Source organism: Orycteropus afer, unplaced genomic scaffold, assembly GCF_000298275.1.
Source record: "Orycteropus afer afer isolate SDZICR_OR568_19922 unplaced genomic scaffold, OryAfe1.0 scaffold00006, whole genome shotgun sequence".
In the NCBI taxonomy this organism is placed as follows: domain Eukaryota; kingdom Metazoa; phylum Chordata; class Mammalia; order Tubulidentata; family Orycteropodidae; genus Orycteropus; species Orycteropus afer.
The window spans coordinates 2829996-2857212 of NW_006921593.1; the positions used below are offsets into that span (position 1 = coordinate 2829996).

The window sequence follows — 27217 nt, forward strand, 5'->3', positions numbered from 1 at the left end:
CTAGCTTTCCGAGGCTGTCTGCGGCACTGCGGGTTGGTCCACACAGAAGCGCTTCAGGGGCGGGGCACCTGAGTCTTCCTCTTCCTCAACAGCCTAGGAGCAGCCAGAGCACGGAGTTACAGGGCCATCCCTCACAGCCAGAACCTATGGAGTGGTCTCTCTCCCCATCCACTCTTATTACCACTCTGAACCCTGCCCTCCTGCCATCTCAAAGGCTATCAAACTTCTTCCCCTCCCATACCACCTGGACCCACGGTTCCACCGGCATGGTCAGTGCTGTCACACCGGTTTCACACCAACGGAGTGCTTCCTTTTCCCTTAGAAACTAGGAAAACCACAGTGCCGCCTGACCTGTGTCTCCAGTGGAACTGGCTCTTCCTTCGTGAGGGTGGGAGGTTCATCGGCAACTTCGGAGGCAGGCAGGGAGGGCTCTGAAAAAGCAGCGGGGTCAGCACGAGCTCTGGAGAGGCCTGGGCAAGGCCCGCCTCAACTGGGGGAAGCTTTCCTAAGAGTTAGGCGGCGGGGACCCAGGGAAGAGGGAAGAACGTTGGCCTGGGAAATAAACGTTGGAAGAAGGAGTGAGGGAACTGTTCTGGGCCTCGTCACGGGAGACGCGCAACACGCAGCCTGATCGCAGAGGCCGCAGTATGAGGCTGGGGGCGTGGTCTACTCTGCAGGCACCAAGAGCCCACAACGCAGCCCATCTCGTCATTCTCTGGGCCAAACCCCACCATTCTAACCCAATCGCTAATGAGAGGGTCGTTATGAGGATTTGACGGGATGCACGTGTAAGGAGCCGAGAACGCTGTCTGGCAAACAGCAAGCAAACAACAAATACCATCAGTGGCATCACCTACAGGGCAACAAGTTCTGTTTCGTAGGCTTATCATTCAGAGGTGACAGACAAGACAGGTCTAAGATATACACACATCTCTGTATACGTGTTAAAACCAGGAGTCTGCAGGGTACAATGCAAAGAGCACGATCTCTGAAGTTACCCACTGCCATCAATTTGATCCCGACTCACAGTGCTCCTAGAGGACAGTAGAACTGTCCCACAGGGTTTCCAAGGCTGTCATCTTTACGGAAGCAGACTGCCTCATCCTTCTCCCTCATGGCACTTAGCAAGCTAGCAGCCAAGGCGCCACCAGGGCTATTAACTGACATCTAGTTTCACTACGCCATGTACCCCTGGACAAGCAATTCAACCTTTCTAAGCCCCCATTTTCTCATTTGTAAAACAGAGATAACATACAGGCATCAAATATGACTAGAGCCTTACACAGAACCTGGCACCCAATACAAGTAAGTGCCTTACAGAGAGCCTGGCACCCAGTACTGGCTGGTCTGTTTCTTGCCTCCACTTGGTGGAGGGGTAAACAACGCTCATTCCCCAAAGCATCCCAAGCTGTAAGCAAGAGGTCCTGAGGCACATTCACGAAGCTCTTGCAAAAACAAGAAGGCAGGCCTCTCCAAGACGCTCGCTCATCCTGCGTCAACCCAGACTCACCCTCAAGGATCTCCTGCCCCAAAGTGGGGGGCTGAGAGTCATCTGTGCGGAAGTCAGACGTGTGCGCTGGGCTCAGGGACTCGCTCTGCTGGGGGCTGGGGCTGGAGTTGGTGCTGCTGTCCACCTTGAGCTGACAGATGTCAGACACAGAGCTCTGGTTGCTGTTTTCATCTAAAAAGCAAACATAACAAAGGCAACGGCTGAGGGTGGTGATTCTCCTCCGACTGACGCAGCACAGAGCCAAGGGCCTGCCATCTCCATGGGCAGCCTGCACTCAGCCAATTGAGGCGCACTGCTGGAGACAGCCCCTGGCAAGGCTGACAGTCGGGGAGCTGGTTCGTGCTGCACATCACCAGCAGGGTCTAGGATGATCAAGCACTTTCTGTTTCACAGCATATTCTCAGCATCAGATGCATCAAGAATCTTGAAGGCTTTCCAACATTTAGACTTCAGGAAACCAGGATACGCTCATCTCTCCCTTCATTATGGTCTGTCCCTCACAGCACGGATCTGGTATTTTCTCACTGTCCAAAGGGAAAGCAGGGGGTACCTCGGCCTTGGGTCAGGATTTCCCAAACGTCCTCCCAACACCAGATGTGTGGAGAATGGCACAGTTTGTCTAGCGCTCTCGGGTGTTGGAAGGAGACTGGTGGTGGCTGAAGGTGGTCAGCTCAGGGCCGATGCTGCCCAGGCTTCACCTGGCTGCCCCAACAGGGAAGCTCTGCCTGAAGGTTTAAAGTAACCACCGAAGTTAAAAACACCGAATTTAACAACTCCTCCTTCTCCCTCACCTCCCGCATCAGTCACCTAACGGGACCTATCCAACTGCTGGGAGGTCCCGTGCAGGACTCCGGCTGCTCCTACTGCCTTAGCTCCAGCCCCATCAGCTCCTGCCTGCCAACTGCCAACAGCCACCTGACTGACCTTCCTTGGCAGCTGGTGCCCCAAAGGGTACTTCACGCCAGAGGGAGCTCTCCCTAAAGAAGACACATCAAACTCCAGCACTGCTCAGAGCAGTCATGACACAGCTCTGTCATAAGCAGATGAAGTCTGTCTTGATCTCCAGCCTCACTGCCCGTAACCCTTCCATATGCACCCTTGGCTCTGTCAAGCTGGACCTTCCCCCAAGTGACGATCCCTTTGCCTATCTGCCCCTTCTGCCGGTATCCCCCTTTCTTCCCAGTCTTCATCGGAAGCCCCTATACACCCCAACAGTTAGCTCAGGTTTCATCTCCACGCGGCCCTGCCTCCCTGGCTCTCTTGGGTGGAAATGGCCCCCTCTCTGTTGTGCTCCCACCCTATGGATGCCTGCATGTACGCTTTTACACACCTGTTTCCTTCCAGTCCACTCTGGGAAGTGTACTGTGGTTCTGTGACTTACATGTCCTTGAATCCCCAGGGCAATACAGAATACCTGTTCATTAAATGGTTACTGATGGAAAGAAGGAGGTGGTGGTGACCAGACTGAAGAAACAGAGCCTTATACTTCTCCCAGCTTTGTCATCATTGAACACCTGACACTGCCGAAGAGAGCCCTCCTCTCGTGTCTCCCTCCTATGTTACACTGACCTTGGCAAGGCTGGGGGTGGGTGGGACGGGAGTAACCATCCACTGGATTAGCAACAAGTCTAATTCCAAAGAGAAAAGTCATAGCCTTCTTCAGTCTTTACTCCCACAAGGACACATTAAAGTGGAAGCAGTATTTTATTACAAACAAAGCTTTATCCCCTTTGTGCTTAGGCAAGGACTTTTCTTCTCTATCAAACAAAACCCACTCCACTGCCACTGAGTCGACTCCAACTCGTAGTGACCCCGCAAGGACAGAGGACAAGTGCCCTGTAAGGTTTCCAAGGCTGTAAATCTTTTCTTTGTCATTCCTTCCATTTTTTTTTTAAACTTTTTATTGTGATCTGAGTGAAAGTTCACAGCAAATTGGTTTTCCACTCAACAATTCACACACATTTTGTTTTGTGACCCTGACTGCAACTCCACAATGTTACAGCACTCTTCCCACTTCTTCCCTGTGGTTACGGTCTCCATCCACCCTTCTCTGCGGTAACCTTCGGAGCTCCACCCCTGGGCAAACGTGTCCCTTTCATCTCACATGGCTGTCGTTCCGAGGAGTATGGACAAGTCCTCCCCCAACCACCACATCTCTCTCCTGCAGAGTGGCTAGTGGGCTGCTGCCCTTAGGGTGGGCAGCTGAGTGCTTTAGCTGCTGCACCAGAGGGCTCCTCTCTAAGCATCCGCTTCTTCCCTTAGCAATCCTAACAACAGCCTGGTTTACGTCACGGCTGACAAAGAGATGAAAACGAGACGGGGGTGAGAGTGCTTTCCTGAGGGTGGGTGAGCTGACATGATGACAGCAATGCCGCACTGTCAGCAGGCTCACTCGGGAGTCCAGGAGCCCCAACTCCTGCAACGGGGGCAGGCAGACGCCCTGGCTCTGGGCAGCCTGTCCTAAGGCCCTATCATAAAACAAAAAACCTAAAGATAAGAGCTTCTGATCCCAAGAATCCAAAACCAGAATGTGGGTCTGTCACTTAATTGTCACGTCACGTGAGATAGCTCACTTCACCTCCCTGGGCCTCAGTTTCCTTGACTGGAAAGTGAGGACACGATCATCTGTCTTGCAGGATTATTGTGAATTTCAATGAAGAGACATTAGGTCACGTGCCTCATAAAACACCAGCAAAACCGCAGGCACTGAAATGATGCACAGGACTCTTCTTATGAATGAATGAATGAATGGGTTCACCTAAGTTTCCATTTTCCTGCAAGGAAGACACGGATGCAACTCACCCTGGAATTCAAGAAGGAGAGAGGAATTGGCTGAGGCATCAGAGGGAAAGCCATTAGGTTCCCGGGCTGCTGAACTGTTCGATTTTGACTTTTCTTTCTAGAAAAGGAAAAAAAGAGGAATATAACAGAGCCAAGCAGGAGAGACCCCCAGAGTGGGAGAATGGCACTACCTGAGACCACTGAAGTCTGGATTAGGACTGAGCAAAGAGGAATGGAAAGGAGTGGAGAACCCAGGACGTGATGAAAACCTGACCTCTGAGCCAGCCGCTTCCCCCCAGGTCTCAGCGTCCGCATCTGTGAACTGAACCCTGAGTGCTGACACCCTGACTCGCACTGACAGGTCGACGGACGAGCCTCTCTATCAGAGGTCCCTGAGGTACGCCCACTCTCTGTCCTGATCAAACGCTCTCTCCAGCTCTTCCCTAGATGGGTGGGTGAGAAACACAAAATACTCATTTGAGAAAGATTCCTGTTTCAGATGTACAGCAGGAAAAACAAAAGCAAGAGAAGACCAGACCTCTGACTGGACAATGGCAGGGGCTGTTCTCTATGTAACACAGATAGCAACGGGAGAAGGGGCCTGCTCACTCTACTCCTAACCAATCAGCTCCATGCATTCAAAACGATCACCCCCTATATCTGCCTTCACTTATAACATCATTTCTCTCAAGCAGGACGGGGTCATAGTGGGAAGGTGAACACCAGTTAGCCACAAACACGTCCAGGGCTACAGAAAGAATCGATCCAAGCACTGTAAACAGAAACACACAAAAGCCAGAGGCTTGCACCTGGCAAATCTCCAACCTACCTCTTCATACTTTTTATATGAGTTTACTTATTGTAGATAAATGCACTAATAATGCTGTTTCATTTTGGTTAATACCTCTCAATCCTATCTTTGCAAAAATCAACTGGATGCATTTATAGGTATCATTCCTTATTTTTTCATATGCACACATAGTTTTAATGTAATGGCAAACATGTTCCCATTACTACAGATGCTACATAAACATGATTTTTCATGGCTGTATAATACTCCAGAAGGAGCTCTGGTGGCAGTGCTCAGCTGCAAACTGAAAGGTGGGTGGTTTGCACCCACCAGCCACTCTGTGGGAAAAAGATGTGGCAGTCTGCTTCTGTAAAGATTATAGCCTTGGATACCTTGTGAGGTAGTTCTACTCTGTCCTACAGGATCACAACGAGTCAGAATTGACTCAACGGCAATGGGTTTGGGTTTTCTGGCGTAACAGTCCAAACTTCGTAACTCATTTCATCACTTCCCAACAACTGGACATTTGGCTGTACCTTATTTAGGACTGTGGTTATTTACTGCTACTAGGACAGCCACAATGTTCAACTTTCACCTTTTTTCTGGATGATTTCATTCAAATAGATTTGCAAAAACATATCCAAAGACTACAAACATAATCCTTCTGGAAGCCCACTGCACCCCACCACTCTCCATAGTGCCTAGATCAAATTTAGCCCTATCATTATTTTTGTCCTGAGTTCTCATATATCTTTATTTTAATGATTCTATGTTTACATAAGTTACATATTCATTACAGAAAATTCTAAAAATACAGAAAATTAAAATCAACTGTACAATCAGAGGCAACTTACATGAAAATAGACCACAACGTAAGTACTGAACTTGCTTCCCATCCCCCACTCACCACATTTTGAACATTGTCCAATGCTACCGAGCATCTTCTACGTTTTCTGTAATAGTTACAAGGCTTCGTGAGGATGATAACTTACTAAAGAATTCACTACAACAGGATCTTCAGTTTGCTTTCAATTTTTAAATATTACAATCAACACTCAGTACATATTTGAGGTATGATTGTTCTTTTTTTGTGTGTATCTTATTGTAATACACTGCACACAATGCTGTAGCATACAATTCGCCGTTACTCTCAGATGTTCACTTGCAGATGTTCAATTTTATGATTTGCTATTCAAAACACTGCCATATAGATTCAGCTTTCTAAACTAAATCAGGGGTTTTAGTTGCTTGAAAATACAGACCCAAACTCTGATAGCTCTGCTAAAGTCAACAGGCAGGTTCAGGAAGCAATGAGATGTTATGATGAAATTTTATGCAGAAAAAAAGAAAAAGACTATATAGACAATTGTCACTGATTTTCTGACTAGAAACACCATGTCCATTCCCAGGGATAAACGAGAAGATCCAGAACCTTCCACAAGCGGAGTTATTACCACAACTGACAAAGGCCATCACCCAACCCTTCCTCATCATCAGAATGAATTTTTATGATCTGAGTACTTTTTTATGTATGCATTAAAATGTATCTATGAGTTTATATGTAAAGTTTCCAACCCTCAAAGAGAAATACAGAATTGATAGACACTGATAATAAAAGCCAAAAATAATAAAAACAACAACAAAAATGAAGTATTTGATTATGTCAGAACCTACTTGCGACAGAGTCATGGGAGCAGAAGCCTGCCTAAGTTGGGGACTACCTGAAATACGCCACATTGGAGAAAACCCTGGGGCATATCCTGATTACCTCTTAAAGACTGATTCTTAGAGCGGAAACAACTAGATCAAAGGAACAAACATTCTGAAGTTTTGTACATACACACACACATGCAATATATAATTTGTGTCCATATATGTATAACATATATATATATGTATGTATTTGTGTTCATATAAAAAAGAGCTCTGGTGGCCCAGTGCCTAAGGCACCTGATTGCTAGTGGTGGTTCACACTCACCAGCTGCTCCGCGGAAAGATGATGGGGCAATCTACTTCCGTAAAGATTTACTGCCTCAGAAACCCAATAGGGGTCATATGAGTTGGAATCAACTCAATGGCAGTGAGAATTACACATATCCAACTTAACCTGTAGAAACCTTATTCCAAATGACTTTCCTACTAGCAATGTTCCATATCCCTGTATCCTTCGTACGTTTTTTCTTATCAATGTAGCATCATCATTTCCCATTTTTCCTATGCTAGTACCTCAGAAGATGGCACATTATCATCTTGCAGACAGACTATGGACCTGAGTTCAGCTCAGTAGCCAGCACAAACGCAGTGAGAAGCCCTCAGAAGCAGCGAAGGCGGCCGAGCCCTGGACAGGAGAATATTGAACAGGAGCAGGCCAGGAGCTTACACGTCAGCGATCAGGGCGCTTCCCAGCAACGTCCCTCTCCCACACTTGGTCCCTTCTGTGTCACGGCATCACTAGAGCCACGGTGAGGGACAGAATAAAGGGTAGCTGCAGAACCCCTCCTCACTGCGCAGTCTCCAACTCCTTGGGCCTGGTAGTAACAAGGAAGGATGGCTGCTCCCAGATAATGGTAGGATCTGGAAGACTGGTCCTGGAGATTGCCTGGCAAGCAGAGGAAGATGGGAAAGGGGAAAAGGGAAAGGTTGGACCCTGAGTACATCCCCCATTCCATCCCCTAAGTTCACGCAGAAGGAGGGCACACTGGGGCTCAGGCTTACACCCTCTCCTCAGTTACATCTCACTGGCTAAGGAAGTTAAAGTCTCAAAGGGAACATACAGGAGTTCGGAGGGAGTATAGGCTCTATACTCCAGGCCGTGCAAGGCCAAACAGGCCCACATTCTTGCCTGCCACTGCTCATTTATGCTTGCTTGGTCACTCTTATGTAACACCTGGTGGAGTGGCCCTAGAGGTCCAGACTCATGGCATCTTCGTTTGTTAGAGCCATTATAGCCCCTGCCTCTGACCTGTGGGCAAAAGAGACTCAAGTTGATCCTGCCACTGCCCAGGGAACAGCCTCAGTCAGTAAGCCCTTAATAAACTCCCATATGGAGCTGTTAGCTGCTTTTTTTGGTCTTGTGGAACCTTAGGCAAATTTCAAGTTACTGGTCCATGGCCAGACAACTGGGGAGCCAGCCAAAAGCCTGAGGATGTGGCTGATAAGGGGGAGGCCTCTGGTGGGGAGAATCCCAGGGTTAGTGACTTCCATGCATGCAGGAGATCTGTCCCATCCACCAGGGGGAAGGGGAAAGAATTCTGGGGGTCAGTGACCTCCATTTGGGAGTCTATGCACCTATGCCAGGAACTCCTGGGTTCGTGTGGGCCATCACGTGAGTCCAAGGATGCTCTGAAAACGCCAAGTGGCACAGCCTGGTTGTAGGAAAGTGTGTACCTTCATAAGTGTGGAAAAGGCTAAGGCAGGGGAGGTGGCCAGAGCAAGGGTTGCTACTCTGGGCGGTTTGGCTGGCTGCCAACACCCAGTCAGCTGTGAAAGTGCGTGTAAGGATACTGCATGAGGAGCTACATTAAAAAGTGATGGGTGACAGTCATGTGTATGGCCAAACTGACATTCTGAAGGAGAGTAAGATTTTAAAAAACGGATATGGAGAAGGAAGCAGTTTGGGGAGGAGAAGTGGGCCCCTTGAGTGAGGGAGCCCAGCTAGCACTGCTGCTGCCACCTCCCCTCCACAAGCTAGAGCCCTGCTCAGGACAACTGCCCCAGCTCCTCCCCCGTGCTCGGGTCGTGCGGGCAGCTAGAGTGAGCAGGGGAGAGGGAGAGGGAGCACTGGGAAGAGACAGTCGGATCGGGCAAGCTCCTGCACGAGTGGTGGCTGGAGGCCACCTGTCCGGCTCTCTCCCCATTCCCACTCCCACTTCGCTCAGGAAGCAGCACCACATTGGTGGTGCCTGTGGCTAAGGCCAGTAACACAAGCTCAGCTCCTACCATGACAGGGCTGGACAGTGAATTCTTTGCTGCAGAAATGAAAGCGAAGATCTTACAGTTGGTCTCACCCTCTGGCTGCGCCTACGCCTACGTGAAGCTTGAAAAACTGAAAGAGCTAGAGAGAAGGGGGTGTGAATTGTGGGAAGAAAGAAAACAACTGGAGACGGTAGGCTGACCTCCTGGAAAATTCCTTGAGAGTAGCCCCTTGACAGTAACTGGAGAACTTAGTTGTCAGGGAGGGCAGTAAAAGAGACAACAATGTGGATACAGATGAAGCCAGAGTAACACCACCCCGTGTCCTAGAGCCACACCCCATGCCCTCCCCACCAGTAAGACCATGCCCCTTGCCTCCACGTGGACCTTGTTAGTCCCTAGAGGCTAAGGATGGGAGCTGAAGTTACTCACAGGCCAGAACACCATGCTGGGACCAGAGACACCATGTAGAAGTCACAATACATAGGTCAGGGACAAAAAAAACTGCAAACACTAGCTCTGGTTGCTCAGAATGCACTCTTATCTTTGGAAACCCTGAACGGTCTCAAGGCCACTGCCCACTCGCCTCTTGGGAAGTGACGTTCTAGGGGTGGATTCTCTGTGGGAAAATTCCAACTGGAGGTAAAAATAATCGAAAGCAATTGTGAACATTTAAGGAAGGAAGTGCCAGAAACCGAGTACAGAGCTGGGCACATCGTGCTGAATCAGTCCTGGCTAATGCAGCTTTAGCATCCTTCCGGCTCAGGACCAGTTTGCCTTCACTTGGGAGGGCCAGCAATGGACATTCTTGGTACTGCCCCAAGGTATTTACACAGCCCCACCATTTGTCATTGTATGGTCACAGGGACCTGTTTCCTTTCCTTGCTACTATCCATTAATTCATCACATTGGTGGCATCAGGTTAACTCCTGAAGATGTTTCTCTGTTATAAGCCTGTTCAAATGTGCTAATCATCTACCTACTGAAAAGAGAAACCCCCAGAAGGTGTAAGGGCTGGGAATGCTGGTAAAATTCCTAGGGGTCTTCTGGCTGGGTAGTATCTGTCTGAAGCCATAGTCAACAAGGCATATGCTTACCCCACCCCTGGGACACCAAAAGGAGTCCAGGCCTTTGTGGGTCTTCTGGGATATCAGAGGATATATACACCCCACTTGGCATAGTGCTATAAACTGGTAAAAAATAGTGCCTCTTGGGACTGGGCCAGAAACAGCAGCAAGCTTTAGAGAAAGCTAATGTGCTGGTTGTGCAGGTTAAAGTGCTGGACACGGTCCCAGAAGTGTGGCCTGCAGGTGACATGCAAGCAGCACCAAGGACGGCTTTGCTGGGCTTTGTGCAACACCAGGATGGAACAAGAGTCCCCTAGGGTTTTGGTCCCTACTATGGAGGGGAGCAGAATACTGGTACGGTCCCACAGAAAAACGATTGTTGGTGGTCTGTAATGCTGTCTACCAAGTAGAACTGCTAACGGCAGGAAGCTATAAGCCTTCCCACAGCTTTGCCCATTTATGAGCAGACCAATGGGCTGTTTTCCAAGCCATCATCAGCTATTGCCCAGATAGTTACACTGACCAAGTGGAACACACACAAGCAGCAGCGTGGTACCCCTTCTGCTAGGCTGTTGTCCCAAGAGTTACAAACTCCACTTGGTCCAGTGACATGTCATGATGACCCCCCAGCACAGGCTAGAAGCTAAAGGAAAGGAAGGCCCGTTCCCAGCAGATGCCTGGTATACAGATGGCTCTAACCAAGGTATGAGACCCTGGTTCAGGAAAAAGCAGCCACAGGCCAAATTAAAGGCTATGTGGATGGTCATCACCCACGAGCCCTGGCCCTTAACCCTTCGTACAGATGGTTGGGCAGTAGCCTGTGGGTTGACGATATGGATCAGCCAAGGGCATAAGGAACAGGGGGAAGATAAGGAGCAAGGTCCTGTGGGGGAGAGCCCTGTAGCAGGACATCTGGGACTGCCCCCAATCCCTGGTTTTCAATGTAGCAGCTCACTCCCCTCTTTCCCCACTGGGGAACCAAGAAGCACAAGTCAGAACAGTGTATCTAGAACATCCAGAAGGGGACGCTGCCCCCTGGATGCACCGGGAAGCAGACACTACAGTGCCCATGTGGGCTGGGTAGCAGCCAGAGGCAGGCGTAGCAGGCAAGCACATGGCCGCTGTACAGCACTGCTGCGTGTGCTCACGCCACTGTACAGACACTCTGTTCCTCTAGGGGCAGAGAACTAACTGGGCTTCTGTGGGAACCCACCATCCAGCGGCACGGGGAGGTCACAGCAGTCATGCTTCACCTGGATCAGGACGACAGCTACAGCACGGGGACGGAAGTGGGTCTCCTTTTCTGGCATATAGCAAAAGAGGTGACTCTGCTCCCAAGCCCTCAGGTGACCTCCCCAGGCCAGCACGTATGGTGCACTCAGCCAGGGAAAATGCCTAAGGGAGCTGCTGTTCTCACTACCCAAGGGGACGCCACAAGTGTGATCCCAGTAGAAGGGGAAGCGTTACCCTCTCGGTAACTACTAAACACCTGTCTTTCTGATTCCAGGCACGTCTTACTCTGCTCTCTTCCCTCGAGGGCTGCCAACGTCTCCCTAGAGTGGCCTCATAGCTCTGCTGCAGCCTACCACGGACGCAGCTGTGGATCTGTGCACAGCGCCCCTCCTGAAGCCGTGAAGATGTGCGCTGGAGCATGGAGCCTCTGGCCACAATTGTCAGGCAGCCGTAGGAGAAACACGGGGACATATTGGAGCCTCCGTGACTATGTAGGGGATAACAACAGAGGGAAGGCAAAATGACTAGTAATAAGCATTTTTAAGAGGAGAAAGAGCGTAGTTTTCAAGTGGAATGTCTGGCTGTGCTAGAATGTAAGAAAGATAGTAAAAGCTAACCTTGAGGGTGCAGAGGAAGTTGTAGAAGGCTTGAGGGGAAGTGAACTTTGTTTGTCTTGGTTTATGCCTGCATGTAACGAGTAAAGAAACAAATTGTTTTGAAATTTTTCAATTAGGTCAACACTGGTGGATTTACTCATAAGTGACTCAGTGATATCTGAATCTTTGAAAGAGGTTAAATGAGGAGGACCAAGCATACTGTGATCCACTGGTGTGATTACCTTTTGACTTCTTTTGTTCCTTCCCTTGGTTCCACAGAAGTGATGAGACAAATGAAGCTCTGAGTGGTTCTACTAAATAGGCCCTGAATGTCAGCAGGAAAAGCCCGAGGCCATTAACTGCCCAAATCACCCAGATGAAGAAGGTAGCTCTGCGGAACCAGATGGCTCTGGACATTCTGACAGCTGCTCAAGGTGGGACAGGTGTTGGAGTGACTACAAGCAGAACATTACTGATTTGTTAGGCCGCACCTGAAGGCAGGTGTCCTGTGGCCTCCTTGTTTTCCTCAACCTCCCCTAGCTGGCAAGGGTGTTTGCTGGGTGTTGGCCTTTTCCTGGGTATAGAGTTATTTTGCTGTATTTGCCTATCTGCGCTGTGGCCTGTGCCTCTGGCTGTGGCAACGCTGCCCGTCCCTACCTACAGAGCTGTGATGCCTCCCTTTGGGGCCCTTGGGAGCATGCCAGATTCTGAGACCCAGTCTTGAAGGCTGCACTGGAGGGGAACAGACTTGTGCAAGACCGAGTATGTCTAAGCTCTTGCTTGCTAAGTCACTCTTATGTAACACTTCCTGGGGTGGCCTTGCAAATCCTGAGCCCTGGCACTGAGCCACCTTTGTTCGCCAGATCCATAAATACCCCTCCCTCCCTCCAGGGAGCACAGCGACTCAAATCAACCCTGCTGCTGCCCAAGGACCAGCCTTAGTCAGTAAGCCCTTAATATACTTCTATAGTAAACTCTCAGATGGAGCGGTCAGTCTCTTTCTTTGGTCTCATGGTACTTCAACCAAATTCCAAGTGACTGATCCATGTCCAGACAAGGAATGAAAGGTGAGTGCACAGAAAAAATTAACCAGACATTGGAGGAAAACAAGCACTATGAAAAACAACAAATAGAACAATCTACACCAGAGTGGTAGAGAGAGAAGAACTTAAAATCTCCTCAGAAAAATAATGATATTAGAAAGTAAAACTGAAGATCTAACGAGGAAATCTGGTATGAAAAACGTAATTATTCAAAATAAAAGTGAAGTGAATGAGTTTAACTGGAGAAAAGTTAAATGGGCAAAACAGTGAGTCGAGAAATTTTCTCAGAGATAGCAAAAAAAGATAAACTTTATCCTAAAACAAGATGGAAGAAAGGAAAAATTATAAGGAATGATGCCACAAGTAAGCATTCCAACAGAAGTCCCAGGAGATCAAAGAGAAGCATTCTAAAAGCTTCCAGAGGAAGACAAGCAGAACAAAGAATAAAGAATCAGATCGCCATCAGATTCCTAACCAGTAACATAGGAGGAAGCTTATCAAGTGAGTAATCGCTTCAAAGTGCTGAAAGAAAATATGTAATTTGGAACCTAGAATTCCATACACAGGTAAAATTATCCATTAAATATGAAAGTAAAGTTATTTTCAGGAACGAAAAGAAATTTTCATAAAATTTTCCCCACAAAATCCCACCTTGATAAAACTCTTGAAGGATATATTCCAGCAAGGGACATGAGTCCAGGCGAAGACAGTAAGAAAGTGGTACAAAGGACTGTTGGTGCTGCTTCGTGCCATCGACTAGGCTCTGACGCACAGCGACTCTGTGTACAACACAGTGAAACCCTGCCCTGTCCTGCGTCAGCCTCACAATCCTTGCTATGACTGAGCCCATCACTGCAGTCACTGTGTCAACCCATCTGGTGAGGATCTCCCCTTTTTCACTGACCCTCCACTTGACCAAGCATGATCCCTTCTCCGGGAATTAGTCCCTTCTGACAACATCTCCAAAGGAGGTGAGACAAAGTCTGGCCATTCTTGCTTCCAAGGAGCATTCTGGCTGTACTTCCTCCAGGACAGATTGGTTCATTCTTCTGGCAATCCAAGTCCATGGTATTTTCAGTATTCTCTGCCAGCATCATTCCTCATCACAAAGAATGTTTCAAGATCTATCCTGAAGTACAATGCTGTCAGTGATAGGATAATATCCATATGCCTACAAGAAAGACCAGTTAATAACACTATCATTCGAATTTACGCACCAAACACCAAAGCCAAAGATGGGGATACTGAAGATTTTTACGAATGTCTGCAGTCTAAAATCGACTGAACATGCCATCAAGATGTGTTGATTATGATTGGTGATTGGAATGCAAAAGTTGGAAACAAAGAAGAATCACTGGTAGTTGGAAAATACGGCCTTGGTGATAGAAATGACACTGCAGATCACATGATAGAATTTGCAAGACTAATGACTTATTCATTGCAAATACCTTTTTTCAATAACATAAATGTGACTACACATGTGGACTTCACCAGATGGAGACACAGGAATCAGACATCTGTGGAAAGAAGTGATGGAGAAGCTCAATACCTTCAGCCAAAACAAGGCCAGGAGCTGACTGTGGAACAGATCATCAACTGCTTATATGCAAGTTCAAGCTGAAGCTGAAGACAATTACAAGAAATCCACAGGAGCCAAAATATGACCTTGATTACATCCCACCTGAAATTAGAGACCATCTAAAGAACAGATTTGATGCATTTAACACCAATGACTAAAAAACAGATGAATTGTGGGATGACATCAAGAACATCATTCATGAAGAAAGTAAAAGAGAGAAGAGGAAGAAAAAAACAAAATGAGTCTCAGAAGAGACTCTGAAATTTGTCCTTGAACAGAGAGTAGCTAAAGCAAATGGAAGAAACGACTGAAGAGCTGAACAGAAAATTTCAAAGAGCAGCTCAAGATAAAGCCAATTACTATAATGAAATGTGCAAAGACCTAGAGTTAGAGAATTAAAAGGAAAGAACACACTCAGCATTTCTCACACTGAAAGAACCAAAGAAAAAATTCAAGCCTTGAGTTGCAATATTGAAAGATTCCACGGGCTAAGTATTGAATGATGCAGGAAACATCAAACGATGGAAGGATTACATAGTCACTGTACCAAAAAGAACTGGTTGATGTTTATCCATTTCAAGAGGTTGCATATGATCAAGAACCAATGTTACTAAAGGAAGAAGTCAAAGCTGCACTGAAGGAATGGGCGAAGAACAAGGCTCCAGGAATTGACGGAATACCCACCGAGATGTTTCAACAAACAGATGTTGCACTGGAGGCACTCCTTGGTTATGCCAAGAAATGAGGAAGACAGCTTCCTTGGCCAACTGAATGGAAGAGATCCATGTTGTTGTTGTGTGCCATCGAGTCAGACCTGACTCATAATGACCCCTTCCTTGGGTTTCCAAGGCAGTACCACTATGGAAGTAGGTTGCCCAACCTTCCTCCTGAGGAGTGGCTGGTGGGTTTGAACTGCCAGCCTTCTGATTAGGAGTCAAGTGCTTTAGGCACTACACTACCAGAGCTCCTGAAGAGATCCATAGCTGTACCCATTTCAAAGAAAGATGATCCCACAGAAGTAAAATCTTGCTGAAGATAAATCAAAAAAGGTTGTATCAGTATACTGACAGAGAACTTCCAGAAATGCAAGGTGGATTCAGAAGATGTGGAACGAGGGGTATCACTGCTGATGTCAGATGGATCTTGGCTGAAAGCAAAGAATACCAGAAAGATGTTTACTTCTGTTTTACTGACTATGCAAAACCATTGGACTGTGTGGATCATAACAGATTATGGATAACATTGAGAAGAGTGGGAATTCCAGAACACTTAATTGTACTCATGAGGAACCTGTACATAGACCAGGAGGCTGTCTTTTGAACAGAAGGAGGGGATACTGCATGGTTTAAAATCAGGAAGGGAGTGTATCAAGATTGTATCCTTTCACCATACTTACTCAATCTGTTTGCTGAGTAAATAATCCGGGAAGTTGGACTATTTGAAGAAGAATGTGGCATTAGGATTGGAGGAAAACTCATTAACAAACTGTGATATGCAAACAAAACAACTCTGCATGCTGAAAATGAAGATGGAACACTTACTGATGAAGATTAAAGACTAGAGTCTGCAATATGGATTACACCTCAACACAAAGAAAAACAAAAGTCCTCGCAACTTGATCAGTAAGCAGCATCACGATAAATGGACAAAGACTGAAGTTGTCAAAAATTTCTTATTACTTGGTTTCACAATCAACACCCATGGAAGCTGCAGTTAAGAAATCAGACGATGTATTGCACTTGCAAATGTGCTGCAAAAGACCTCTTTAAAGTGGTGAAGAGCAAAGATGTCTCCTTGAAGACTAAGGTGCACCTAACCCAAGCCATGGGATTTTCAACTGTCTCATATGCATGTGAAAAATGGACAATGAATAAGGAAGACCAAAGAAGAGTGGATGCTTTTGAGTTGTGGTGTTAGTGAAGAATACTGAAGGCACCAAGGACTGGCAGAAGAACTAATAAATCTGTCCTGGAGGAAGTGCAGCCGGAATCCTTCTTGGAAGGGACAATGGCCAGATTTCATCTCACCTACTTTGGTCATGTTGTCAGAAGGGACCATTCCCTGGAGAAGGATATCATGCTTGGTAAAGTGCAGGGTCAACGAGGAAGGGGAAGACGCTCAACAAGATGGAATGACACAGTGGCTGCAATGATGTGCTCAGGGATAGCAGGATTGTGAGGTTGGCACAGCACCGGGCAGTGTTTTGTTCTGTTGTACACAGGGCCGCTATAAGTTGAAGATGGCATGACGGCACCTAACAACAGCAACAACAACAGTGGGTGGACAGCAAATTTTTTCTGAAAGTACTAGATCTTTCTTACATTAATATTTTATTTCACTTGTTTTATTATTGTAAGTGTACCTATAACAATACATTTATCATTCTAGTATGTTACAAGTACAGTTCAGTGGCATTAATTACATTACGCTGGGCACCCATCACCACTACACCTGACTTGTTTTCGTTTCTTTTTGTGCTGGTGAAGGCACAATGACTTCCAGCGCAGCTGGAAACCACTGCCTGACTCCTGCGAAGGTGCTAGCAGTTTTCCCCACCACGACTTTTGCTCCATTAATGCAAACACCAGAGGCAAAGAATGTCTTGTTGTTGTTGTTGTTATTTGCCGTCGAGTCGGCCGCGACTCATAGAGACCCCTCCTTGGGTTTCCGAGGCAGTATCACTACGGAAGTAGGATTGCCCAACCTTCCTTCCGAGGAGTGGCTGGTGGGTTTGAACCGCCAGCCTTCTGGTTAGCAGTCAAGTGCCTGAGGCACTATGCTACCAGAGCTCCTAAAAGAATGTCTTAGTATTCTAAAAATGGTTTTAACACCTCAGACCCAAGGGGTGTGCAGACCACGCTGAGGATCGCCACTCTAGTCTTTCATTCAACAATCATTTACTGACAGTGTCCTGTGTGCTAGGCCCTGGGATGGACACTCAACTCCACAAGCTCGGGGCCTGCTCAGATCTCTCTCGTCTAGTCCTGTTGTTGTCGCTGCTTGCCTCTGAGGTGATTCTGACTCACGCCGACCATGTACGCAGAGTAGAACTGCTCAGTAGGATGTCTATGTCTGCTTCCTTTCAGAAGCAGATCACCCTGCCTGTCGTCCAGCATGCCTCTCTGGTGGGTTCGAACCACGCTCCTAACCATTTGCTACACAAGGACTCTTAAAGGGCCAGGTTTTGCAGGTCCTTAGGTCTCTGTGGCAACTACTCTAGCACTGTAACTCAACAGCGACTGCTGACAAGGAAACCAACGGGCATGGCTGTGTTCTAAAAGAACGAAACTGACAAACCTAAGGAGTTGCCTGGCTGTCGTCTGTCAAGGCATGGAAAAGAGGAATGGGTTAGGAGAAGGAGAACAGAGGAAGAAATAAAGGAAGGGGACCTAGCGTGGGCGAGTGACAGGGGGTGTTTTGGAGTATCTACCATTCAATTCTGGGAAACAATTTGCTTTACAATTAAGAGGCAATTACAGAAATAACAAAAAGAACCAGTACCTTTTTGTTTCACCTTCCTTTCACACTTACCTCCTTGTGGTCAGTCACAGGGACCCATTTAAATATCCTCAGGGAAGTGTCACCCACAGTCACCCACTTTTTCTCCCTAAAAGAGAGACACTTCTTAGAATTGATAAGACAATAAAACAGATTTTCTGTTCATAGTTTGTGCTTTCCTATTTCTCAGCAGATCATCCCCTCAATGTGGAACGCCCTGTCCAGCTCTCCATCGGCGTACCCCTTTCCCTGCAGCACAGATCACCCCGTGCAGAAAGACTTCCCTGTCGAAGGCCTTTGGCTCTGCGCCCTCCACTTGCCACCTTTTCTCCGATACAGTGTGTGGAAGCCTTTTTTTTTCCTTGTAGACTACTCACCAAGCTAGTTCAGCTCATTTTGGCAGACTCAGGTATTTACCTGGTTTCACTTAAGTTTTACTTTAATTGCACTGATGTTTATGAAGCTGTATGATACGAGGCCTTGCAAGAAAGGATGTGCAAGCCGTGATGGCTATTATTCTGGGAGCTCGTAACGGGTAACAAAGAGAAGGAAACCACTGTGACTAGGAAGGTGGCAAGGAAGCTGAGAGGCGGGAGGACCAGGGGAGACTAGGTGAGCCCACAGAGCGGAGAATTCTCATGCTTCCCATTGGAACTCGGATGAAGCGGAACCTGATTTCACTTTAAAATCATCCCAGCTGCCAAGCAGGATGGCCTTGCTGTCAGAGCTGAGCCTCACCTGGCTTCTGGAGTCTGGCCCCGCCCGGGGAAAGATCACTCTGAACCCCACTCCCCACTCCCGCACACACTTGGGGAAAGGTAAGTGACATTCCAGGATACCGGAGGAGATTATGGACAAGGACAGGTGGGAAGCCTGCAGTTGTATTTGGGGGACAGTAAGTAATCAAGTTTAATGCTCAAGATCCTTTAAAAGGAGTTGTGGGATACGAAGCTGGAGGCACACTGTGGTCTTATGGAGAAGGAAGGAAGGATGAGATGGAGATGCGCACCCCTGTGCACACAGCAACGGCCTGCACGCCGCACTTCCTCTTTCCCTCGTCCGTGAGCTAACCTGCTGGGCTCTGCTCTTCACCACGTGTGCATGTTCGTACTTCCGTCATACCGTGAGGCAAAGGACTAACATGTATGTGGCCCACAGTCCTCAGTGAAGCCTAGAAAGCTCTGCATCACGGACCAACTGCCGAACCTCACCACTCACAGACTCACACCACGCAGCAGGGCGTGTGCGGGAAGCAGTACCTCCCGCTCTGCCGTAACCACAACGCCCTTTGCTCCTGGATCCCTTCCTGCACACCCTTATTAAATGATACGCTTCTTCTAGTGTTTCTGAACTACTGATTTACCAAAATGTAACTTCAATGAGGGCGCTCTCACAGCGTAGTGCCTAAAGCACTTAACTGCTAACAAGAAGGCTGGCAGTTCAAACCCACCAGCCACTCCTCGGAAGGAAGGTTGGGCAATCTACGTCTGTAATGATACTGCCTCGGAAATCCAAGGAGGGGTCGCTATGAGTCGGGTTCGACTCGACGGCACACAACAACAACACACTTCATGAAGATCACAGGCTACTGATGCACCTTTAAAAGCCTTCCCACTCCATTACTACTGCAAATGTAGTTAGCAGAAAGAAACTTACAGGATGGATATTTTATTTAAATAAATACAGAACATTATGATGATTCTGGAGAGAACGTTTAAGTCCAGGTTGGTCCAGGCTCGTGTTGCTCTGATGCTGAACAGGATTCAGCAGCTCCCAGACTCAGGCAAGGAAGAGAGGTCTGGTGGTCTATGCCCCAAACTCAGCCACTGAAAACCCTCTGGACCACAGCGGTCCGACCCGTAATCGATTAGGAGATGGCACAGGGTGAAGCAATGGTTCATTCCGCTGTGCAGGGTGTCACCATGAGTCAAGAGCTTCTTGACGGCAGCTAAGAACATAGCCTTACGAAGCAAAGCACAAAATGACAGCGCTTATTGCTACACTCAGGTGACAAACAAAAGTCTCAGGAGGGATAAAAGTCTCACCCACGGTCATGCTCTCAATCACTATCAGGGCCTCCCAACTCCCTCTAAACCTGACGGAATCAAACACCAGTGCTCTAAACTGGCACACAGAAGCCCTTCTGATGTGCTCATGACATGTGTTGTGTGGCAGGGAGATACAACAAGGCACATTCTCCTTTGTTCCAACCATGACAGGCAGAGGATGAATTTGCTCATTCTAAGAACCATTGGTGTCCTTAGGAAGTGCTTGCTATCAACGAGAATGAAGACCAAATGCAGAGAGCTGCACTACAAAACACGTGAACTGTGAAAGTTTCAAGTCTGAATTTGAAATTATAAAAAAAGCAAAGTAACTGATGTTGCTCGGTGACTGATGACATCACAGAATGGGAGAGAGACTGCAGTGTGATAGAGAAGAGAATGAGCTAACTACGGATTTAAAGAACTAGAGTTTATTCCTAGACAGGCCAGTCCACAGCCTCATTTGTTCAAGAAATATTTAATGTATAAGACCCTATACTGGGCCCAGCCTCCATGACCCTGAGACCAGAACTAGATGGTGCCCAGCTACCACTACCAACCACTCTGAAAGGGATCACAAAAGGAGGTCCTGGATACAGTGGGAGAAGAATGTGGAATAAAACTCAAAATTATAAAAAAGACCAGGCTTATTGCTCTGACAGAGACTGGTGGACCACCAAGACTATGGCCTCTAGAGCTCCCTTTCAAACGTGAACTCACACACACAAAAACACACACACACCCTGTGGCTCCAACTTTCAGCCAAACAATAACAGGGAGGTACAAATCCTCAAACCAATCAACCATACAAGATAAAAGGGTAGCATTGCCCAGGGACAAAGCTCAGAAGGCAGGAAGGGACATGAAAGAAGGACAAAGGGAAATGGGAAACACAGGGAGGAGGTGCTGTTACACTCTGGGGACTGCAATCAGTGTCACAAAACAAAATGTGTGTGGACTGCCCAATGGAGAAACAATTTGCTTGTAAGCTTTCACCCAAATCACAATTGAAAGAAAAGGAACCCCGTACTAGGCCCCGGGGGTGAGCCCTGGGAGAAGATTCACGTCCCCACTCTCACAGAGCCCACATTCCAGCATTCCAGCAGGAACCGCGTAAACAACTCATTTCACAATTAGTCATTTAATCATTAGTTCAAACCATACAAAAGTGCCATTTCCGTAGGTTAAATACTCAAATATACGCAATTCCTCAGGGTTGTGCAAAGTGCCACGAAGTGGGTCTGATCAGCATTGAGGACCCTGCAAGGTGTCCCTGAGGAGCCACCTTCTGAACTGAGCTCCAGGAGTCCAGCAGGCAACGGGGAGGAGCATGAAGAGCAGGGGGAACGCCAGGCCCGGCAACAGGGTGGGCAAACCGCCTCCAGGGAAAGGGCGGTTTGAGCCGGAAGGCTCTCTTGGGTCTTCACCCTACCACCAAGAAGCCACTGAGTGCTACTTCCTAAGCAGGGAAATGCCAGAATGAGCCTTTGACTTTAAAAACATCACTCCAGTAACTGAAGAGAGAGAATGAAATTGCTGGGACTGCAGTGTGATGATGGTGAGGCGGGCCAGAGCAGTAGCAGGGGGATGGGGAGGCTGGCAGAGCTCCAGGTGGAAGGATGGTGAGCCGGCCTAGGGATCCGGCAGGACAGAGAAGTTCAGAAGAGGAGGAAAAAAAAGTGTGCGGATTCTTAGCTTTAATCGAAACCTAGGAGGAATCGATTTAGAGGAAAAAAATCATTGATTTTGGAGTCTCAATTCTGTATGAAGCCTTTGGATATAGAAACAAAGACATTGATCTTGTTTGTGGGGAAATTGGCAGATTAACATGCAAAGGCAGGTATACCTCATTTTATTACGCTTCACAGACACTTTAAAAAACACACACACACACCAAATTGACCGTTGGCTGCGACCCTGACCCTGCGTCCAGCAATTCTACTGGCACGATTTTTTCAACAGCATGTGCTCACTTCGTGTCTGTCACATTTTGGTGATTCTCACAGTGTTTCAAACTTTCTCGTAATGCTGATACACACTTAACAGGCTACCAAAGAGTGTAAACATAACTTTCAGATGCATTGGGAAACAAAAAAAAACTTGTGACTCATTTTTATTGTGATATTCGCTTTACTGGGGTCGTCTGGAACCGAACCCACACAGCTACGCGGTATGTCTGTACAGACCTGGGTAAGGATGCCCCGAAAGGGTGGAGGGTGACGGGTAGAAGGGATCGGGGAAGTCTTCTTGAAGGAGCCTAGCATCCATCCTTCTAGGCTTTTGATAGAGAAAAGGGGAAGGAGAGGGTTCAAGAGGGCATCAAGAAGCTGGCTGAGTTAAACGTGATAATGCATCGGAATTCCTAACACAAAACACTCATTCAGTTCTTTAGTGACCTTTCCAACCAAGGCCCCTCTACTGAAAACCCCCAAGTCACGAGAAAATACCTATCACTCCCGCGGTTAGGTAGATTAATGGAGAAAACTTTCGCCAAACTTAAAGTAAGTTAATGCAGAAAGCGCTCAGGATGGCACACTAAACACTCAATGGTTGCTAGACATTATCATGCGGCAGTCCAGAAACGCAACCCTGAGAAAGACAAGGGGCGGCGAGGAAGCCTGGGAAAGCAGACCGGCGGGCCCTGCCCTGATGTAGGTGCGGGAACCCGCCCGGCGTGCGCATCGCCAGGCCCCGCGGCCCCTGCGCTAGCCGGAACCCGGCAGCCCGTCCCAGGCGATGCGCGGCCCGGTAGGCGGGCCGACGACCCGAGCGACCCGCTGATTGGCCGCGGCCGGCGCGCCTTCTGACCTCACGCCGACGCGAGCTGTACCCTCCTCCCGTCTTCTACTCTCCCCCTCCCCCCCAAGCGCCTGCCGGTCGGCTCCCACCCGGCTCGCCAGTTTGGTGCCCCTCTGGGCCTGAGCCGGCGACCCTCGCCAGGACCCGCGGGCTAGGCCCCTCACCATTTCCGCACTTTCTCGATGGCTGCCATCACCTTCTTGATGTCGTCTTTGGCCCGGCTGCGGGTCTCGGCCCGGACCGACCGGCCCGACATGGCGGCGGCGGGAGAGGCGGGGGCCGGGGCACTGCTCCCAAGACACGGAATTGCGCGCCACCCGCGCCGCCGCAGCAGCGTCACCGCCGCCGTCGCCCCTTCCGTGCGCGCGTACGCGAGGAAGCGCGCGCACCCGCCCGCCTCTTGGGGCTTGAGGCCCCGGCGCGCTTGCGCGCCCGCCGCGGGCGTCCTTCCCCAAGCGCCTTGGGAGTCCTCTTAGCCCCACGCAGGTCGGGGTGCGCGGCGAGCGCGCGGCACGTGCTGTGGGCAGGGCGAGGTGCGAGGCCTTGGCCCTTCAAGGGGTGCAGAGGCTGACGCCCTGTCAAAGTTAATGCTACAAATCACATTCTTGTGTCCCTGACGGGACAGTTTATACATCATCTTATCCTGCCTCTCCTGTCGGCTCCCCACCTTCCAAGTTCCATCGTAGAATTTCACACCTTTTTCTGGCCTTTGCACACACCTGCTCTCTACCTGGAATTCTCTCATCTGTTCACTTAATATCTAACGCTTCTAACATCCAGCTGAAACTCAGACGCACCGCCTCTGCAGACGCCTTGTTCTATAGGGTTTCTAGGAGTTGGAATCCATAGCACAGGACATCTTGTTCATCCTTACATCACTTGTCTCATTTCATACAGCAGTTGACTAAGTGATGCCTACTTTTTGCAAACTTCTGTGCTAATTGCCAAAGATTTTTATGCACCAAGAATTCCCAGTTTATCTTGGTCACAGCCAGCTACCCAGAGGGACGGAGTGGTTGAACCTGTGGGCTTGGGACCATAGTCACAGGGGACATCAAGCTCAATTGGCATAACATACTACACAAAACATTGTTCTACCTCCTACTTTGTTGAGTAGCAACTGGGATCTTCAGAGCTTGCAAGCAGCCATCTAGAGGCAACGATGGGTCTATCCTCGTCCAGAGCAAAGAATGAAGAAAACCGAAGATTCATGGAAACAATTAGTTCTAGCAACTGGTACACCATGTGATCCTACGGCTATATGACTATGAGACCAGAAGAACTAGATGGTGCCCGGCTACTACTGTCAACCACTAGGAGGGGGATCTATGTAGGAGATCGTGGATAGAGAGGGAGAACAATGTAGAACAAAACTCAAAATCATTTTGGGGGAAAAAAAAGGGGGGGGGACCAGGTTTGCTAGTCTGATAGAACTTGGTGGAACCACTGAGACTCTGGCCCCTAGCTGCCCTTCAGGTCTGGAATTAAACCCATACCTGTGGTTTCCAGCCAAACAAAAGACAGGCATATGAGTTGAACATGTACCTGAGGTAGATAACACTCCTTAGAAAGAACTGTAGTCAATGTCATGAGACAAAGTTTATGTGAACTACTGAATGGAAAGTGAATTTGCTCTGTAAACTTTCACCCAAATCACAACTGGGAAAAAAAAAAAAAAAAAAGAATTCCCAGTTTAATAAACATGCAGACCAGAAAAGAGGCGTTTGAAATATCAGCTCTGGCGGCATGGTGCCCAAGGCATTTGACTGCTAACCAGAAGGTTGGTGGTTCAAATCCACCAGCCACTCTGCAGGAGTGGGGCAATCTACTTCCATAAAGATTTACTGCCTTGGGAACCCAAATGGGGTCTCTGTGAGTGGGAACTGACTCGATGGCAGTGGATTGGGTTTGGTTTTGGTTAGGCTAAAGGAAGTAGAGTGCTATGACAGCTTTAAGGTAGATGAGAGTTTCCCAGAAGGCTTAGGGAGGAGAGGAAATGACTTTGAAGCTGCTGTCTGAAAATAGGGTACATCCTATCGCTCCAAGGCCTGACAATGTCCACCAACGTCGTAGATTCTCCTTAAATGTTTGTTGACCGACATGGCCACTAAGCAGAGCAGACATTGTAAGTCTTGCTGGTGAGAAGGCCACGAATAGCTTTTGCCTGCCTGAGAAGTGGAGGAGCTGCACCAACAAGTAGCAGGAAAGGATGGCTCTGGAAATAATGGGATCAAAGGTGGCACATCTATTTAACAAAACCTACTGATCCCAAATAACCCAAGCATTGCCTGAGCCCTGCTATCCGCTCTGCTCTATGGCAGTGGCCACTGTACGTGAAAGATGAGTAAGACACACTCCCTGCCCTCCAGGTGGGAGTAAGTAAAGCAGCAGGAAAACAATAAAGCACAAGGCAGATGGGTTACAGGCTGCGAGAGGCCATACTCTAGGCTTCTCCACTTCTGTTCGGAGAACTCCCTAGTGCAGGCACACAGTCCAACACCTGGCATTCTGTTGAACCCCTCTCACCCTTGTCCAAGTCCTGGCCAGCCTCCCCCTGAGGTTTCTAGCCTATAGCTTCATCTGACAGCTGCTCTGGTCTCCGCATCCATCCCTCCTCCAGGCTGCACGGCCCCACTGCCAGTCACTTTTTCCGACTGGCATTCTGACCAAGCTATTCCCAGCTCCAAAATCCCAGTGACCCTGTTAGCTGCCCACATCTGTCTACCTGGCCCTACGTTCTCCACCTCATCTCCCACTGCAGCTCTGTGTGTGTGAGAGTATCAAAGAATGATACAAAACACCTCCAAACTCTTCCCCACAGACCACCCAATGACGACTTCATGTTTTCAAAATCGCACCTTTACATCTTGGAGGTGAGAGCCCTGTGCTAGATGCTGAGGGGGATGTGAGATTGGCCAGCCCAGGCGTAGTTCTTGAAGGACTTCCATTCAAGGCAACGCCTTTCCTTCTCACTCAAAAAAAGCTACAGTGGCCCATCCCACCCCCTCCCATGACCTTACCTCTTCTCCAACTACACTGGCCTCCTTGCTAATCTGAAAGCATCTACTGGAGCTCCTGCTTCAGGGACATTACACTGGCAGTCCCTCTTCCTGGAACACCTAACCCCATATATGTGCATGACTCACTCCTTCACCACTGTCTTTAGTCTTTATTCAAATGTTATCTTCTCAGTGCAGCCTTCCCTAGCCACCCTATCTAAGGCTGCAAGGTTTGCCCCATGTACACTCCCTACCTCCCTTCCCAAATGTATTTTTCTCTGGAGCATTCAGCATCTAAATATTATCTGTTTGTCTTGGTTATTATCTATCTCCTGACTTCATTTAAGGAGCTCTGCTAGTGTAGTGGTTAAGGCATCTGGATGCTATCCTAAAGCTCACTGGTTCGAACACACCAGCTACTCCATAAAAGAAAGATGGGGCAGTCTGCTTCCATTAAGATTTATAGCCATGGAAACCCAATGAGGGTCACTATGGGTCAGAATCAACTCAATGACGGTAAATTCTATTTCAGTTGCTCCATGAAGGTAGCAACATGGTCCTTTTTGCTCACTGATTGTCCCTCTCCCCTAGAACAGAGCCTGGCATCCAGGACCAAAAATAAATGAATAAATAAAACCAAACCCACTGCCATCAAGTCAATTCCGACTCATAGAGACCCCCATTGGATTTCCAAGGTGGTAAATCTTTACGGGAATAGATTGCCTGGTCTTCCTTCCATGGAGTGGCTGGTGGGTTTGAACTGCCAACCTTCTGGTTAGCAGTCAAATGCCTTAGGCACTACGCCACCAGAGCTCTTTTGGCACTCAGTAGGTGCTCATAAATGCTTGTGGAATGAGTGAACAGCCAACCTCAATGCTTCCCCTTCCATGAAGCCTTTCCAGATCACTCCAAGCAGAAGGAAGGCAGCCTCCCTCCCATGAACCCCCACAGAAGTCTGAGTACATTCTACACTATACTCTGAATTCTCCTAAGAGGCAAGGATTTCCGAGGCAGGCAGACCCAAAGCCACCCTAAAGACCAATGACAATGAGTGTCCTCATGTGTTCCTAAAGATCACATGAGGTGTTCCTGCTTTGTCACAAGTTGAAGCTAATTTGTTTGTTGGCTCTTTATTACTTGCCACCCCCCAGATATGTACGCTCTAGGAGGCCAGGGACCCCACTGTCACATTCACCATTACAACCTCAAGAGTTAGTACAGGATTTGGCTCAAACAAACCAAAAGACCCCCTGTGATAGTTGGGGTCGTGTGTCAACTTGGCTGGACCATGATTCTGAGTGGTTAAACAGTTGTGATGTGGTTATTCCCATGAGATCGGATGTATATGTTTTGAGCAGGTACTCT

General features: G+C 48.2%; 1 protein-coding gene across 1 annotated transcript; it reads right to left on the reverse strand.

Annotated features, from left to right (window-relative positions):
- BCL7B (BAF chromatin remodeling complex subunit BCL7B) lies at positions 1-23109 on the reverse strand. The gene is made up of 6 exons (XM_007940336.2): positions 23018-23109; positions 18043-18118; positions 4313-4409; positions 1511-1681; positions 352-431; positions 1-93 (listed from the first exon to the last, which is right to left on the reverse strand). Exons 1-6 carry the CDS (start codon positions 23107-23109, stop codon positions 1-3), a joined length of 609 nt encoding a protein of 202 aa, XP_007938527.1.
- Positions 23110-27217: the final 4108 nt, after the last annotated feature.